The sequence below is a fragment of the Pseudorasbora parva genome, chromosome 3 (genome assembly GCF_024679245.1).
Source record: "Pseudorasbora parva isolate DD20220531a chromosome 3, ASM2467924v1, whole genome shotgun sequence".
NCBI classification, from domain to species: domain Eukaryota; kingdom Metazoa; phylum Chordata; class Actinopteri; order Cypriniformes; family Gobionidae; genus Pseudorasbora; species Pseudorasbora parva.
In genome coordinates, this window is record NC_090174.1 from 49921527 (window position 1) to 49940798 (window position 19272).

Here is a 19272-nt window from a genome sequence, read left to right on the forward strand (position 1 = left end):
CCCGCGAAAATAATATTACACGCTTACCATAGTGAATCAGAGTAAGACAAAAACACGTTTTTGAAGGAATGATAATGTATCTACTCATTATTTGATTTTTTTTGGTTAATTTTGAACAATAAAAATACATAGTGTACTTAACTGCTTGCATTTTTTCTTGATCACCAAATGATCATCTTAGCTTCTCGTGTGATGCTTTTCCCACGATAAAGCCTATTTCTACTTTTAGAGTGTGTTCATTTTGAAACAATCAGATCTCTACTACCACCATGCCAAAACAAGGTGGTGCGAAATAATAACCAGTAAAAATGTCTTGATTTTAGTAATTTTGTCGCACCAGAAAATAATCTCAAACTACATATGAGGGAGAAAAAGAACAGAGCAACATATTGTAGAACTGGTAAATCGTTTATTCCTTATTAATTGAAGGTTTACCATTTTCTTAATTTTATAGAAAACGGAGAAAAAAAATTGCCTTTTACAAACATTTACAAATAAATGACAAGTGGCTGTACAATTAGGAACTGAAGGAGAAAGACAAAAAGAAAGGAGGGAGATTTGATTCACCACTATCAACTTTTAGTTGAGAAGTAAAAATGTCCAGTTTTAAGATGACTGCCATGCAAACTTTGTGCTTGATCAAAATTATCCCAAAATGCAAACTATCCCATCCTTTTCTCTTTCTTACCACAGGCACAAAGTTTACAAACATAATTAATAAATGTATTTAACAAATTAATTCTTTAAAAAAGCATCATTATTTTTGTCCATTTTTATTAGTGTCCATGTTTGCGTTATAGACAGTGCTGTCAGTGAAAGCTAAGGCAGATTGTTAGCACATGTACAGGCCAGGAAAGGGATTGGGGTGAAACATCAAAAGGTCGAAAGTGAAGTGCTATTTGATGCGCAGCAATTCGAGCTGATCCTGGTACTCTGTGAAGAGTCTCTGGAACCGCAAATTCTGACCAATCACGGGCAGCACCTCTGTCAGCAGATCCCTTTTTCTTAGACCCTGAAATAGACAGAAGATAGTTAGGTTAGTAAAGGTTTATTAACTCTATAAACATGCTTGAATGTTAAAAAAACATTGTTTTCCCCATATTTTACATTGTTGCTGCACCTCTCTACCTAGTCTGTTAGTAACGCTCTGTTATTTTCCGGTCTCTATGAAGCCCATCCTTCTGAAAAGCACAATGTGCTCTGATTGGTCAGCTGGACCAGTGTGTTGTGATTGGTCAACTGCGTTTCGGAAATGTTACGCTCATTACCATAAACACTACTAATGCAGTTCAACTAGGCCTTGTCCCTTTTTTGTATATACCTTGGTCGTGAATTATTGAAATGAGGAATATTGTGAAATCTGTACGTTCCCAGAAGAAAATTTAAGCTTATAATCGAACGGTTACAGAGTTCAGAAACAATGCTTACTGATATAGAGAATAAATTCCTGTGGACTTCCTTCTAAATGCTCAAACAGCAACATTATACACTAAAGGAAAAAAAAAAACGCATAATAGGTCCTCTTTAAGTACAAAAAATATACCATACCAGGACTGTTGGCTCCCAGGAGCTGCTACTGGATTTGTGAACCGGTCCTAGTAAATCCTGACATAGTTCCCTTAACCTCTGCTCATAACCTGCAAAGAAACAGTTATTTCTCAATCCCAAAGACAGAAAGTGAGCAGCATTTAAATTTATAATGGACCCTCTTGTATCTCCCATTTTTACCAGCTGACCACTTTTTCACTCACCCTCGTTTACGAGGAAACGGGCGTAGATGAGAAGCCAGTGCCTGTACTCGCTTGCTGAGAGGAGGATAAGGGCAGAGGAGAGCTGGTTCTCCAAGAAGGCCAGAGTTATTCCCTGCTGGAAGTGGTGAGGAGTCGATGACAAGCGAGAAGCCAACCGCCCCGCACTGAGAGAGACAAAAGTGAGACGGTTACTCTACAAGGCTAATTGTCATCCAATCAGAAAGAAGCATGAGCAGAGAAAAACGATCACGATTACCTCAGATTACGGCCCTGTGTGAGGGCTAGTGGCCCCATGGAGCCCAGAGCATCCTGAGAGGACAAGCAATTGCGGAAGTCTGCACACTGTACCAGAGAGTCCTGCTTATCTGCTATCAAATTCCTGTTGGATATGAAGAGAAAAGACACACAATATCAGAGACAGAACAATCATAGTGGCCCCAAAAATATTTAGACAGTAGTCCACAACACAATTGACATATGACCAACAGTCTGGTTGTTACATGTTAGTTAAACTTAACTTAAAGGGTTAGTTCACCCAAAAATTAAAATGATTTAATTAATTACTCACCCTAATGTCGTTGGACACCCGTAACACCTTTGTTTATCTTCGGAACACAAATGAAGATATTTTTGTTGAAAGTTGATGGCTGAGAAAGGCTTTAGATAGGCCACCATTGGCATTAGTACATTCCCACTCACAAGACCCATAAAAGGCACTAAAAACGTTGTTACAAAGTCAATCTCACTACAGTGGCTGTACAATAATTTTACGAAGTGACGAGAATAGTTTTTGTGCGCAAAAAAAAATCAAAATAAGGACTTTATCCGCCATGTTATTGTCTTCCGTGTAGGTCTCGAACGTGAACTCACACGATAGTAGCGTTTTTTCTCTCTTCTGGGTCATGTGTCCGAACGGCGGATCTGCGTCATATTCTCACACATGCGTCGAATTCACGTCAATAACTTGGTGGATAAAGTCGTTATTTTGGTTTGTGCGCACTAACTATTTCCATCGCATTGTAAAATTATTGTACAGCCACTAGTGAGATGGACTTTGTATCAATGTGTTTAGTGCCTTTATGGGTCTTGTGAGTGGGAATGTACTGAATGCCAATGGAGGCCTTTCTGAAGCCTTTATCAGCCAACAGCTTTCAAGAAAATATCTTCATTTGTGTTCCGAAGATGAACGAAGGTCTTACAGATGGTGTCCAACAACATGAGGGTGTGTAATTAATTAAATAATTGTCATTTTTGGGTGAACTTACCCTTTAATACATGGTTTGTGTATCACTCACCAGGTCTCCAACGATGAGTTGAAGCAGTACGTTTTTCCATTTGAGAGCACCACCACAGCTACACCTTGCTGAGTCAAAAGAGACTGACTTACTGTGGCGTCTGTGCCTGGAGGGGGAGAGAGAAAGAGAGAGAGAGAGGTATATTTCAATTGATTTAAAGGGGAGGTGAAATGCTGTTTCATGCATACTGAGCTTTTTACACTGTTAAAGACTTGGATTCCCGTCCTAAACATAGACAAAGTTTCAAAAACTAATGTTGGACGTTCGATTGAGTATTTCTGTGTTAAAAATACTCCTTCCGGTTTCTCACAAGTTTCGGAGAGTTTTTTTCGAGTATGGGTCTACTTGACGTTAATAGATCGGAAGGTCCTTGTATGGGCCGTACGGGCTCTTCTACCGGTAGGGTGCGCACGTGTGTGACTATAGCGAGTCGCGAGAGAGGAAATGTACGCCCATAAACACTCTCTCAGGTGCAGATCCAGTCGATCCAGGCGCCGCGCTCCACTTTATTCCTATGGGTGACTTCAACGCTTCAGCGCAGCATTCCGGGAAGGCAGCGCTTCATTTGACCTGATGTGAACGCAGAAATGACGGGAAGCTTCACATAATCGCTTCAGTCGCGTCGCAAAAGTGGGTTTCACCCCCCCAATGCTTGGATAAAATACGACGCTTTGGTGCTCAAGAAACATTTGCTTAATTTTTGTGGAAAGTCCGATCAGAATTTGATGAATGGAACAGCATTCATTTGAAATTGAAATCTTTATCAATGGAATGCAATGCAACATTTTTATAAATGAAAGGTCTTCGCTGTAATTTTTGATCAATTTAACGTGGTCTTACTGAATAAAAGTATTAGATTCTGTACAACTAAATGTTTTGATCAGTAGTATATTTTGATGTTCTAAATACAATTTTACAGAAATTATCTAAAATATGGTAAAATGCAGCTATAGAACATGAGTTGGAATAAAAAACACTTTGGGTGGGGCTTTTAATAAAAGGGTTAATTGACAAAGGGTCAATTCATAAGTTCCACATAGAGAGATTAAAAGGAGAAAGAACTCAACTTATTCAAGAAAGAAAACAAAAATCACACCTGATAAGATTGGATTCAGAGATTCATTTTTGACCAAAGCTGTCTGTTTCTGAACATCCCTGCAGAAAAAAAAGACAATACCAGCCATTTAACATCATGTGTATATCTTTCAGATTTTAGTTAAAGGGATAGTTTACCCAAAAATGAAAATGGTTCCAAACCTGTATGACTTTCTTCTGCTGAACACAAAAGAAGATATTTTGAAGATTATGGCTAACCAAACAAACTGTTGAACCCCACTGATGTCCATAGTAGGAAAAAAAGAGTTAATGGGGACCATCAAATGTTTGGTTAACTATGATCTTTAAAAAAAATCTTCTTTTGTGTTTAGCAGAAGAAATAAATCTATAAAGGTTCGGAACAACTTAAGTAAATGACGACAATTTATATTTTTGGGTAAACTATCCTTTCAATCACTGACCTTTTAAAAAAATAAGTCACAAATCAACCTAACTGTGGTTATAAATACAGCCATGTTTTAACAAAAAAATGACTTGACTTTTCTATTGAGAAACAGAGACGAAGGGTCAGTACCAGACAGACAGGGTGGCTGATGCCGTCAGCGCCATGACGAAGTGGCCTGAGCAATGAAGTGCTGACATGGGGGCGGGCAGCATGATGGATGGAATCAGTCTCCGTCCACAAGCAGTGAAGACAGAAAGTGTGCGGTCCTCGCATGCTACAGCAACAACATCGCTATGAAAAGGGAAAGAGAAGGTAGTTTTATTTGAAATGTCAAAATCAGTGTGCTTTAATGCATGCTACATAGAGACAGAGCACATTTAGGTGTTTTGGGGGGGGTGTTGCAATCCAGCTGTCTCCATTGACTATGTATTGAGTGAATCGGCCCCCTTGTCATTTCTGACTTATAATAAAAAACAGAACAATGCCTAAAAGCTGCTATGTGACGATGTAAAGCAAAGTCAATGGAGACGGTTTGATTGTTTTCCCCCCAGGTAGGCGTGGTTTTCAGATTAAGACACGTGTCACTCTGTGTCTGTGTCTGCTCACCTGCTCCCTGTGGCTATGATGATGCGACTGGGCAGCAGCGTGTCCCACTCTCTGCCCTCTCTGCTCCATTTGAGCTGACTGAGACGAGCTCCAGACACCACAGAGACCTCATTCTCCACCTCCAGATATGTGATGGAGTCTGTGCCCACCTAAACATGCAGGTTACATTTTTGTTTTAAAATCAAAATTAATTTGGTGTGGGTTTAAGTCCATTAAATTTTGCTTTTATTATTAGCTGATTTGATTTGAACTATTTTCCTTGAAGGCAATTCTTTATGTAGACAGTTGTATACGTATACATAGAGCAACACAACAAATACCAAATAAACACACATTTTATCGTTTAAAAACACAATTGCAGCACCTATAAAGGAATTCTTATTTTTATTTCTTAAAAGGTCCAACATGTAATATTTATTGACAGAAATGCAATATTATAAACATAACTATGTTTTTAGTGGTGTATAAAGGCCTTTCATAATGAACTGTCATGTTTTTATTACCTCAGAATGAGCCATTTCTCTCTAAATACACCTCGGGTCCCCTTACAGCGAAGTCACCAATTTACATCGCCTTGTTTCTACAGTAGCCCTACACGGACAAAATGCTCAACAGAGCATAAGCTACTCTCTGCGGTCTCAGATGAGGACATCTTTGTCCTTTGTCGGCCACCGTAGCTTCTCTGTGCTTCTAAATAGATTAGTGTTAATTTTGTCACCTATTTAATTCAGTCTTAGTCTTAGTTTTGTGCTAAATGCCATTGTTAGTTTTAGTCATATTTAGTCATTCACATATCTTTTTTAGTTAGTCAATTTTTAATCGACTAAAAGTAGTCATTCTATTCTAGTTTTAGTCAAAAGAAAACTTTACTAAGATACCTTGAGTTTTAGTCGACTAAAAGTCTCTTCATTTTAGTCTAGTTTTATGAATTTTAGTTAAAACCTTTTAGTCTTTTTTACATAAATTATTTCTGAGATTATTTCTAATGCTATTTCAGTCAAATAGTGTTTCACACATATCAAATATTGGTTAAATGTCATAATTACCAGACAAAACACTTGATTTTTGTTGAATGCAAAATGCAACTTTGTTAAATGTATCAATTTCGATCGGTATCAATTCATATATATTTATAGCCTACTGTACATTATAAGGGAAAATAAGTTTGCCTTTTTAAGCCCTCTTTTAAAGTTTTCTTGGATTAAATTATATTTGTTTGCATTCATTAATATTCACTTGTGTGTGCTTATATAAGTATAATAAAGTTAAAATATTAAGATGCAAGGTAGAGCCACAAAATGACTCTAAATTTGCATCTTTGCATTGGAATTCTCTATTTTCACCTTAATCACTACACTAATAGTAATATAAAAAATTAATATATTAGAAAAGAAAAAGACAAATATTTTAAGTACTTATTAATGGACCATAATTATTGCACAAAGTTTTTACTACAAAAACATCTTAAAATGTTCATTACTGTACTGTTTACCTGTGAAGCGGTTGTCTATTTAATGTATTGACAGCGCTGGCTTGTGTAGAACTATTGAGAGCGCCGTAATCACGTGACCGTGTGTGTGTGCAGGTCTTTTATCAACGGCGCATGTGACTCACTCATGCAAAATGCATGACAGTTGACAACTGTTTTCTTGCTCCATATAGTTTTGTGTTGCAGCCACAGGATGGCAGCAACAGAAGAGATGAGACCTGAACTTGAGCAACTGGCCGAACTCATTCTGAATATTTTGAAGGCATAACAGCTCTGGTCTTGTGATGAAAAAGTAGAGACGATTGTAGATGAAAATGAAAAGAGATTTTATCTTAATTTTTATTTTATGCAAAACATTTTAGTCTCGTCCCTTTTCATCAACAATAATGCATGTTAATTTAGTCGTAGTCAGCGTTTTTGGACATTGGTGCAGTGTCGTCATCGTCTCGTCTTAGTCATGGAAAAAAAGGTTGTTGACGAACATATTTAGTCTTGTCTGACGAAATTAACACTAAAATGGATGGGTAAGAGGTGGGCAGTTGCAATTCGCAACCTCACCACTAGATGCCGCTAAAATTTACATGGTGCACCTTTAAGGAATCCTCTAAAAGTTATTTTTAATTTCATTAGCACTCTTTCAGACAGTACTTAAGCTTTCTGTTTACACAATATAATCTACCGAGAGCATTAATTGTGAACACCGGACTGATATCTTGGATGCGTGATTGTGCCATACCTGAGTGCTGAATGATTTCTGTATGGATGGGGTGGGAAGTTTTAACACCACTGCAGGTGTTGCTAATCGAGATGGCTCCTTCTCCACTGAGGCCAGAGTCTACAAGAGAAGAGACCAATTAGTAAATAGAGAAAACTAAATTAATACCTGATGCCCACACACACATAAGAGACACTCAGGTCTCTTCTCTATACTACAGAGATTATAGCAGTCATAGGTGACTAGTGTAGATTTGTTCTTATTTTATATATAATATGAACAAAACAAATAAACATATACATTTGTACACTACTGTACTGGTCAATAAGATTATACTTACTATATACTAGATACTTATTCAGCAAGGATTAATACTTTTGAACTTGATTTATTTGCATTGTTAATTTGTATGAGATAACTGCACCCTTTCGTGTTCTATTAAGTTATAATAGATAAATGTGTAGTTTTTTTTTTTTTTACATGATTCCCAATCATTTATATTAACGATTTCTAGTATTTGTACAGGCTTTACATTTTATTTCAATGTTGTAATTATCAATTAATTTATTTGACTTTTGAAGCAGATGTTACATGACATCATTAATATACTAAAAAACATATCTATCTACTACTGTTTCTTTAGGGTCAAAGTTATCTTTGACCCTTATCAGAGACCCTTTGACCCTTATCAGGATTATCAAGTTATCAGGGTTCTTAAAATCAGGTTATCTGCATCTCATGAACTGCATCAAGCCACTCCCATTATATCTATCACCGCCACTGATCTAAATAAATATTATTTTCCCATTTTTTTAAACATAATTTTAAATGATTATTGCCCCTAGTTCAGTAAGGAACTCTTTTAATAAAGTATCAGTGATTGGAACATATTTGAAGTATCAATGCCGCTTAAAAATATGCAATCTAATCCTGTTTACATGAAATAAGCCTGATCCTGAGCAGGTTTAAGTTTACGGACCTGTCCAAAATGAGCTTCGATGAACTAAACAATCCAAAATCATGCCAAATCTTTAACAATCAAATCCAGCTAACTGAGTTAGCGATGTACGAAGAACGGACCCCTGAATTAGTAGCTTTCAAAACATCTGTTTAACAAACATCTCTCAAAAGAAGAAATGTCACCTGTGGAATGGGCTGTGACATGGGCACCATAATTTTGGCATCTTTCCTTGGCCTTCCCTTCTTCCTCTTCTCTACCACCTCTCCTCCCTCCATCTCTCCCTTCCTCTTGGCCATAGAGAGTGATTTCACCATGTTTTTGTCCTCGCTGTCGCTGCTTGTTTCATCTTTTACTTTCGGCTCCTTCACAGAGCTGCTGTCTTTAACCCTAAGACCACAAAACAGCTTCAGTTTTTAGGTTCAATTTAAAAGAACACACCAGCTATCATGGCGACATTATTACCTGTCAAGTGGGGTGATGCCGATAGTGAGTGGTACGCTAGTGACCCCTGGTGTGGCTTTTGACCTTTCAGTGAATCGTGAATCCAGAGCTTTCATGGGCTCGATTTTGGAGGCAGACGTCAACAGCAGATTCGATTTCATAGCGATTGAGTTCACAGGTGCAGCACCACTGAAAAAAAGACCAGTTACAATAAAATAAATTAGATTTATACAAAGTACAGGGCGAGAGAGAGGAGGAATTGGACGTGACCCCTACATTACATAGACTATACTTACCCGTCCTTGTTTTCTTCCGCAGTTTTGTTGGGAGAGGTGGTTGTGGGGTCGTGGGAGGGTCGCAGACCGAGTGAGTTGGCCGTGCTGGAATCTGAAGAGATCTGAGGGGTGAGCTGAGTAGATGCGGAAGACCCCGGCAAGATCGGCGTGCTGTTAAACAATGCTGGTGAGAAGTCCCTGGGTAAAAGAGAGATTCAGTCACCGAACGCATGCAGTGGTATAGGTGAGTGGTAATTTTAGAAGTGTTGTTGTGCGTGTTCGTTACCCTGTGTCGAGCTGTGCGATGCAGAGAGGTGTGATTCTTCTTCTCCCATCTGCGGTTCTGGTCTCCACCTGCTTTTTTAAGAGGTTCTGCCCAAAACAAACAGACAAAGTTTGTTTGATAAAGCAGACAAAGTATAATATACAATCCTGTCACTTTAAAGCTACACTGTGTGATATTTTCCCCCATCTAGCGGTGAAAAGGTATATGACCATCCAGTGAATAATAGTTTCTGTTCCTCTCAATTCTGACTTCGTTTTAAGTCCTACAGTAGCCGATTTAGTCCAAGATTAACATGGCAATCCCCCTTTTCACATTCGACACGGTGCCATCGAGTGTTAAAATGCGAAAGGCGAAGCTTGAATTTATGGGTATGTCCCTCTTTGGCTAATGTACTTAATGTACTAGATGGAGGGGCAACATGGCGACCAGCATTCGAACCCCTCACCCGTATGTATTTTCAATGGCATATTATAAACTTACGAGAATACTTTATTACGTGAAAGAAGTAAATATACATTAATGAGCACATTTTTGAAAGAACTAAGTGTTTTTAGCTAAGAATAAACTAAAAAAGTTACACAGTGTAGCTTTAACCATTTACTTGAAAGCTCATGTATAATAACTGAAGTCCTGCAAACATGTTCTCAGGAGACAAAAGTGTAAACATTCAAGCTCTCTAAACCACTTATTATATGTATTAAGACTTGACAGTATGATTCTCCCATTTAAATTTTTACACCTACAGTTGCCCCAAAAAGTACTTGCCCACTTTTGGACACTTAAGCCACATAAAAAAATATATGAATTTTATATATTTAGATTCGATTTATTTAGATTTGAAGGCCACGTGTCCACAAAAGCGTTTTAGCCAGCTGAAAACGCCAAGCACTCTTCCGAAAATGGCTAGCTGCGGGTGCTTGACAGTACTTAGTACTGCATTTTTTCCCCAGTTAAAACACGTTGGCTTCAATGATATGGAATATCCATGGAAGTGTTACTAATATCGGATTTCACATATAGTTTGTTTCTTACTATGGCCCTTGTTAGGGATGAAGAGATGGCTGAACCACATATAAAAAGAGAGAACAGTGGGTCTATGTGGTTTTGTGCCATCCCTCCTCCACTATGATTGGACAGCTGGGTAATAAGTGACAGTGATGAGCGCTGCATTTTTTTTTTTTTAAGAAAAAAAAAAAAGCAAGCGTGTGCAATGGACGCTCAATACCTCGTCACGCCGCTGGCATATTTGAATAGGTGGCACTACCATTGAAAACAATTGAAAAAATATGCTGGCCTTAGGAAAAACACACTATCTTTGGGGGACAAAGCCTAAATATCAAACAGTGGCATCTGCAGAGAAATTATGCTAGATTTTGGATTTTAAAAATCAGAGAGCAGAAACCTACACTTTAGCCATTGCTGTAGTTGGAAAAATGAGTTACCAGATTATTTACCAACATATTCTTTTAGTATATTAACTTTTTTATTCATTTGTTGTGTGTATTAGTGAATATTCTTTCTTCTGACCTTCCTGATATCCTCCAGGGACTCTCCATTGAGCACATTGGTGAGTTTGGGCGTCTGGTTCTCGGGACTGGTTCCCTGGGCTCCATTAGGGTTTGGGTTCCCCTGCCGTTCCTGCTGATACTTGAGCATTTCTGGGTTCTCAATGATTGTGCTAGCAAGCTGCGACTCCATCGTGATGGCCAGACTCTTTCCATAGATGTTCTGATGAATAGTATTCTACAGAAAGATATACAGAAATCTTACTTTACAGACTCAAGTCATTTACAACACCTTGCTAGTTTGTGTGCGTATGTGTGGACTGTTGAAGAGTAACTAAGTTATGTATGGAAGCTATTAAAATATTTACATTCTTCAGTAATTTTAAAAAAGTGTGGATTTTCCTATAACAAGATATGTTTTCCCCAACTAGGAGCGGTGTAGCACAGCAAAACCCTGCATTGCTGTTTTTGTCACACTGCATTGAGCGAGCCGAGGCAATTAGCAAAGACTCTCCTAGAATGTCTTGTGTATCTCTTTATGTAGATTTACTTAACTTAAGCAAATTTGTTCAATCAGGCTGTTTATTTCAACAAATGGTTCAAAACATGATTATGAATTAAATAAATAGTAAATAATGAATCAATTAACTAAATACGTGCTAGTCTCAGCCTCAGACGTTATGCCCACGGACTGCTGACTGAACGCCTGATGGGTATGTCACACAAAATCGGAAACACTTCAGGAGTTTCAGTCGTCATCTGATTGGTGGAATTCAACAGGATTTCCAGGATACGTTTATTTTGTGTTATCTAACAGTCCACCAGAAGCCTGTAGCATGAAGCCAGCTGAACAAACTCTGAGTATTAGAGTAGGTTTAGACTTAACAAATCCAGATAAATCCAACTTTGTTTAGATCAAGTTTAACTGTTTCTCAAAGCTTGGTATAACGTTTTCTGTCAACTTTGGTTTAATCCAGAGTTTGCGATCAGCTCAAGCGCGTGCACCTGAAAGTGTGACACGTGCGGGGAAACAGCCAATCACAGTGTCCGTTTGATTCACTACTCTTCTGAATATTGAGAGATCGTTTTGAAAAGAACCCTCTCATGGAAGAAGAAAACCATCACACTTATAAGGATCAACTAAAGCTGGATTTTCAAAAGTATGTGATGTATGTAATGTTTAACACAGAGGTCTGTTATTGTAAAAACATCAACGTTACATTTTCACACCCTTAAACAACGTAGAACAAAACACGTTGTGATTGGTTGCTTTACATGTCAGTCAGGTGGACTCTGGGCGGTCCTTGGCCAATGAAAGCAGCTGTGAGTCCAGACTGTTAGTCTGAAAGTCTGGCTATGCGAGACTAAATATGTGCAATATAAATATAACTTTTTTTCCTCCTCAATAATATAATTTAATTATGTAATTGAAAAGTTGTTGTTGCCTTAAAGGGTTACTTCAGCGATTAGCATATGGCTTTGTATCAGTAGAAACCCTGGAATATATTCAAATTATCTTATGAAATGAACGCGGTGGGAAAGTGATCCAGTAATCCTGTAGCGGTAGCTTTGGGAGTGGCCTCGAGAGGCAGTGAAGCAATGCATTCTGGGAATTGTTGTCTTTCATCCCCATGAGACAAAATTACATTTTCTGTTTTTTCTCAGTCTAGAAGGCACCAAATCCAAAAATAATTTCACATTTCTACTACATTAATGACCCAGTTTTATAGATTCATCTTCCCAGCGCTGAATTACCCCTTTAAAAACTGCAATGTTAGCTACTTTTATTAGTTAACTAGTGTGTGTGTTTTCTCCACCTTTTCCTCTTCATTCAAGGGATCTCCCAATTCATCCTGCGAGAAATCTAGGAAGGCCACAGTCCCATCCATGGAGCACACGAGGAGTCCCAGCCCATTGAGTGTCCTGAGAGATACAGTGTTTCAACACTCAGTCTCTTACAAGATCAGCAATTGTCAGGTTGATATACGTTTTTACCCCATATCAATGTCCAAAGCTTTACAAAGCTTGCAAAATAGAAAAGCGGTTTTCTTACCACGTAATATCCATTATAGATTTATCAAAGAGGTCATGGATGACAACCAGGGGACGCTTGAGTGAGGTGAGCTGAAAGAATAAGAGCAGGAAACCTGATTCAAGGTGTGTTCTCTTAACATTCAGAAATCCTATGCTTAAGCTGCAGGAAGATGACATTTTCTATCCTTAATGAAACCAAAATACTGTGTGAAAAAAGAAAAACAAAATGAATCACAATAATATATTATATGGAGCTTTGGACCAGTGAGGATTCACTGCAGGAGCCACTCCACAGTCCAGCGGGACAGACAAAATGTATTGTCATGGTTGCAGCTGGTTAGGACAAAAACTCATTAACATGGATGAGATGTGATGTATTGCTTTCTCATGTCATTTGTCTGTTTTATATTGAACATTAAACACTATTTGAGCATAGCATAACTAATTTTTTTTATACCATGTTATATCTGAATACTCGATTCTCCGGCATTTGGGGTAAAATGTGTGTTATTTTGGCAAGGTTAATATCCTAAATATCACATAATAGTCGCTTCAACAAGCGGACATAGAAAACAACCCGCGGAAAAAAATGCGGACTTGGCAACACAGTACAGTTGAGCTCTGTTGACATTTAACTAACGTAATGCGTCGCTTCATTGCTCTGATTGGTTGTAGGTCTATCCAATTGATGTCTTTCCTGGTTCAGTTAAAACACGCCCCATAATCACAGCCCAGTAGAGCTGTTTCAGACTCATATTCTGACTAGAATTGAGTATGACCACATCAGGCTACCCGATTGGTGTAAATGAATAAATTAATGTTATTTCATTATTTAAGATTCACTGGCCTGCTGACGTGCTTATGTTTTGGCAGCCTGTTTGGACATATCCTGGGACATTGGGCTTTGCGAGCCCTGGGAGTCTGATCTCGCAATGAACCAACAAATAAGGTATTCTCGAGCCTATGACAGCGTGATGGTATGCTCTGCTAGACACACGTACACATAATCAATACAATCTGTAACAATGCAATACTATAGCATAAAATAAGACATGTTTTACTCACATAAGTGTGCTGCACCATTTCTGGCGGATCCAAAAGCCACAGCATTTTGTTTTAATCTCAATATGTCTGAAAATCCAGTGACCACCTGTGTCTTGTTTACCAACAATTATCTTGCCACCTTTGGGGTGTTTATTGCTCTGTAATGCGGTAAGTTTAGCTCCACGAGTCAGTGGGCGAGGCTACAGAAGCAGCGTACACAGAGGCCGCATTTCACCCTTCTAATACGTCATTGATTTGAGAGCCTTTTCTTCTGGGCCTGGTGTCTATAAAAGCTTTTCTTTTAAAAAGGAAGTTTTCAGCTCTGAAACTTACAGGATATTCTTATATTACCATGACCTTTTATATATCAAAGGCTATGGGGAAAGTTGATTTCTCAGTTCATCACTCCTTTAAGTTTTCAGTGCTGGCAAATGATCATGGTATAAGCAGGATAATCCATGGCTAGATGTGCATTAAACAATTTCACGGCAAAGAACCACTAGTTGCAGGCCACAATCTTTTGAATAGTAGTGTATTCTACACTGAAATTTATTTGTAGGATTTTATTAGTTTCCCTTAATTTTGCACAAATGTAATATCCTCTGATATGTCCCATTATTGTACGAACAAGGAAACTAAAAAAATATTTGTAGTAGGGAAAAATTAAATTGATTTAGCATACAAAAAAAGCCCTCCACATAATCACAACAACTAAACAGAGAATGTGGCTAATGAAGGGTAAAATAAGGAGAGATAGTGAGAAGTTGCATACCCATACAGAGAGTGAGCGGTCCTTACTACCCACAGCACAGCAGCAGTATGGGCAGCTGGGTTTGGGCGTGCTGCCATTCTTCTGTTTTTTCTTAAAGATCTTAGGATTGAACTTCTGCAGGGATGGAGAGTAAATCAAAAACCATTCAATTAGAGATAAAAAATCAAATTATAGAGCTTAGTCAGCTTAGCTTCATGATTTTAATCATATACTGCAATAAAAAACACGATGAAGATTTAAATGCATGCTTTTCTGTGGAATATGAATGATTTGAGCCAAAACTAACCACCACAGTAACAGCTTTTCGATGACCCACGAAATCCATGTTGGTTTTCCAGCCATCACGTTCGATGATCTGAGCTGTGGGCCCAGAATTATTCATGGCGTGAGCTGAAACCAGGTACTGACCATCTGGAGACCAGCTCAGCCTCAGGACGTGTGTAGTGCCGCCACACTGAACCAAAGCAAGAGAGAAGGAAAAAATAGAGAATGCAGGGTCAAATAAAATCAAATAAGCAAAGCGAAAATAGGATAAACTAAAAAGTAAAAACAATCCCAAACTAGCTTTTCTAGCCAGCAGTTTGAAGTCTTACTTCACTAAACGGTTTAGTGATGTTTGTCTCCAGCTGCCAGTCCATGGTTCTCCAGACCTTCAGGCTATGGTCATCTGCCTGGGAGGCGATGTACTTTCCAACGGGGTCCCACGTCAGGCCTTTCACCAGCCCTGTGTGTCCCTTTAAAGTCATCACAATCTCTGTGGCATACACATACAAAAGCAAATTCAAAAATGCAGTCTTTGATGCTTTGAATCAGAACTGATTTTGATATAGTAGGAAAACCTCTATAAAATTAATTCCCTGACATATAACATTATTCAGGTACTTAAGCCACTCTTAAAGGGTTAGTTCACCTAAAAACTATTTCATCAATTACTCACCTTACCTATTAGACATTGAATCATCTTCGTAACACAAATTAAGATATTTTTCATGAATCTGAAAGACCTCTGTCCCTCCATTGAAAGTCTATTCCCCCAAAACTGACACTTCAGAACATTCATAAAGAGATTGTAAAATAAATCCATAAGAACTGAGCAGTTTAATCCAAGTCTTATGAAGAGACACAATCATTTTATGATGAACAGATATAATTTACGCTTTTATTCAATAAACACTGATAGCAACCATCCATAGAGCACTCAAATTTGGTAAACAGAAGTTTGCTTGACATGCGAGAACCAATGAATTTCCTTCTTGCATGTCACATCAGTAGGTTTGAGCTTCCGCAATAACCAATGAGGTTTGTTCCTGCAAGTCAAGCAAGTTGAGCTTCTTTTTACTATATTTTACTGCTCCATGTATCTAAATTAAATTTGTTCATCTCTTTTGAAGACTTAGATTAAACTGGTTGCTTCATATGGATTTATTTTACGAACGTTTTGAAGCATCAGTTTTGGATGAACAGACTTTCAGCAGAGGGACCGAAAACTTTTAAATTTCATTAAAAATATCTTAATTTGTGTTTTGAAGATGAATAAAAGTCTTATGGGTTTGTAATTGATGACAGATTTTTTTTTTAATTTTGAGGCAAAATAACCCTTAAATGTCATTATATTAGAAACATATCAAACCAAGCGGCATCTGCAAACAAATGATGCTAGACTTTTATCTAGGATCTAAATTCACTTTTCACCTGGAAATTTTCGAGCGTTCCATATAACAATGGTATTATCCACACTGCAGGACGCTAGCCAGACATCATGAGGTGACCAGGCAACATCCATTACATCTGAATCAGATTGAGAGAAAACACCACATGTGCTTCACACAATGCCAAACCTGAGGACAATATCCAGCAATCACATGGGCAGAGTTTTTCTACTCACCTCCTGTGTGGTTCCTCAGAATCATGACGCACCTCCACTGTTCCACATTAGCCAGTTTACTGCTGGATCCAAACACCGTGCTTGGACCTATGAAACTGTTTAACAAAAGAAATAGCGCAAAATGCCTCAAAGGTTTGTGCGTGGATGCATTTCTGGAATCTGTTTGTGTTTTATAAACAAAAGAAAGACTACAATCTGCGCACAAAAGCAGGGAAATAAACAGTGCATTTGTATTCTGTCTACTGGAATACATATAAAAAAATATATATTTTTAGAATCAACTTTCTTTTTTTACTTTCCTATTAAAATATATTACAAATATTCAACATTATATCATTTCAAAGCCTTTTTAAAAAGGTTTTAAAATGTTGGAACTAATCACAAAACTAAATGTTACAAATTATTTTAGTTTTCTTTAAAGATGCAGAAAGCGATTTCTGAAAAACGTTTTTGAAAGTGGATCGAACTGAGCAGGAGTAAGGGCTTGTCCACTCATGGGGGAGGAGAGTGAGCAAGTGTAGAAAGAGAGATGCCTGAGAGACATTACAAAAGAGAAACGGCCAGAGGAATATAACTAGAAAAAGAAGGGCTATGGCAAGAGCGAGATTTTCTGTTATTTTTGCGTGGTTCCTGCTCTATACACGAGTAACATTGGTTTTTGCAATGTTTCACAGAACCAAGATATGCTGTTGTTATAATGTAAGCTAAAGTAACAGGACAATTTTTTTGTGTCATTGTTTGTCTGGAGCCGGTGTGCTGCTGGCAACTAACAACCAACTGTTGCTTGTACTCTTCGGTAATGTACATTATTTTGTTTCGCTTCAGGTATGATAAAGAGACATCCACTCTGGCATTGCTTTTTTGTGCATTTTGAATGAAGGAAGGGATGTGTTTGTTTGGGATGATTTCAAATATCAAGTGTTTCTTAGAAATCACTTACTGCACCTTTAATTTTAATATAACTGCTATCAATGTGAAGTGTTTTAAAGTTGGAAAAAAATTCTGTTTTACTCACGCCGCTCTCTTCCACACCATGACCAGTTTGTCGTCTCCTCCTGACGCCAGGTATAAGCCATTATTTGACCAGCGCACACAATTCACACATGCTGAAATGCACAAAGTTACAAAAACATTTAATTAGATACTGAATATGCATCAGTCTCACACATTCTGTCTCACATTCTGTCAAAGCAGTTTAACGTTTAAAGACATTTAAGATAAAATATAATCAAAACAGTCTCTGCATTTTTCTTTTGAATGCAGAGAGCAAAATGTGGTCCTAAGAGAAGTACTAAGAGAACAACAACCCACAAATGTCCTTTATAAATTATAATTTTTAATATAGAGATAATCATGCAATACCCAAGTGATTGTCCATCTGACAAAGCAGTTTGGGAATATTCTCATTCTTCTCGTCCTCCTCTCGAAGAACCGGGGCCATATTCCAGATGACCACTTTTCCAGAGTCCTCACCTGTCAGTGTACACATAAAATATTAGTTCCTGATGACAAGCTACCAAATTAGTACTGAAATTTAACTAAAGAGTAATCTGAAAGCTATACTATAAAAGAATATCAGAAAAATATATGTAAGTCTGTAAGATGGTTTGATTTTTTCACCTTGGCCACCTGTAGCAAACTTGGTTCCATCTGGATGGATATCCACTGAGAATATCGGTTTACCTGAAAACAAAAACACTCTTATAACACCAATGCAGTTTGAAAATGCATGTCTAACATTGTCAATGGACAGGTTCAAATAGGTTAAAATGCAAATATAGCCCCATTAGCATACATGACCAGAATTATGACCAGATCATCTCTCAAATTACATAAATAAGTCTTAATTTTAACAGTGTAATAACAGCCATCAGCTCCAGCTTGATCGACTCATACTATAGGTCTGCCAGTGCCAGCCTGTCTGTCTTTTGCAACTTCAAAATGGGTGGTGTACACTGTTTGTGCACATCATATATCATGGGTGGCTTCTTTAAATCCAGTCAAGCTAAAAATAAATTAAAAAGGCGATTACTATGATTCATCGTATTGCTCTAAAATATGCAGAAAAGAACCCGAGTGGTAAACACGGCACCGCAGAACCGTCTCTACATAACAAAAGCGCAAGTTGAAGCCCCGGATTCTTGCACAAACACACACACACTCTCTCTCTCTGGCTGCTGCTCTCACCATTGTGATTGACCCAACTCGGCTTCAAGAGCTTCATCTTAACGCTGATCAATTATAAAAACGCCGTTTGCAATCCGCGATCTCCCTCTGCGCTTCCGAGGAGAACCGTTTCCAGCGTCCGCCCGCCCGTCCGGCCGTTTAAGTGCTGCGGCTCATCCGTTACTTTGTTGCTCAGTTAAACTCCATGTCTGTTTGTCTCTCTCTCTCTCACACACACACACATCAACTCTGAGCGTGAAGCTGCAGCAACTGAAGTCACGCCGGAAGTTCGCCGTCTTCTTCGAAGTTCCCTTGGAAACAAAGAATGGACGGGTTTGTTCCTTATTTACATTCATTCATTTCGCAGAAGCGTCATAAAATATGATTTACAAAGTAGTAAAAACACACAAAAAATGCGTCTAAATAAGCTAGTAATATCAGCAGTGTCACATTATATTAGTATAACCTGAGACAGGTCAATAACCATAAAGACTATTATACCATTTTTGGACATGTGGCTTAGCTTGGACATGGGGCTTTTTATTA

At 38.1% G+C, this 19272-nt stretch overlaps 1 protein-coding gene across 1 annotated transcript; it reads right to left on the bottom strand.

Annotated features, from left to right (window-relative positions):
* Positions 1-395: 395 nt before the first annotated feature.
* hira (histone cell cycle regulator a) lies at positions 396-19037 on the bottom strand. The gene is made up of 25 exons (XM_067439365.1): positions 18748-19037; positions 18181-18243; positions 17923-18033; positions 17576-17666; positions 16561-16655; positions 16368-16463; positions 15269-15429; positions 14962-15129; positions 14676-14789; positions 12879-12949; positions 12643-12748; positions 10848-11063; positions 9321-9406; positions 9056-9232; positions 8781-8948; positions 8501-8705; positions 7379-7477; positions 5154-5302; positions 4677-4838; positions 4143-4201; positions 3047-3152; positions 2008-2130; positions 1752-1915; positions 1549-1637; positions 396-1012 (listed from the first exon to the last, which is right to left on the bottom strand). The coding sequence occupies exons 1-25, from the start codon at positions 18782-18784 to the stop codon at positions 896-898; spliced, it is 3033 nt and encodes a 1010-aa protein (XP_067295466.1). The 5' UTR covers positions 18785-19037; the 3' UTR covers positions 396-895.
* Positions 19038-19272: the final 235 nt, after the last annotated feature.

Coding starts and splice junctions, on each gene's coding strand:
- hira (XM_067439365.1), bottom strand. CDS start 18,784: ATGAAGCTCTTGAAGCCGAGTTGGGTCAATCACAATG. Junction 4,839..5,153: donor ATCATAGCCACAGGGAGCAG/GTGAGCAGACAC, acceptor CCCTTTTCATAG/CGATGTTGTTGCTGTAGCAT. Junction 1,916..2,007: donor ACACAGGGCCGTAATCTGAG/GTAATCGTGATC, acceptor TGTCTCTCTCAG/TGCGGGGCGGTTGGCTTCTC.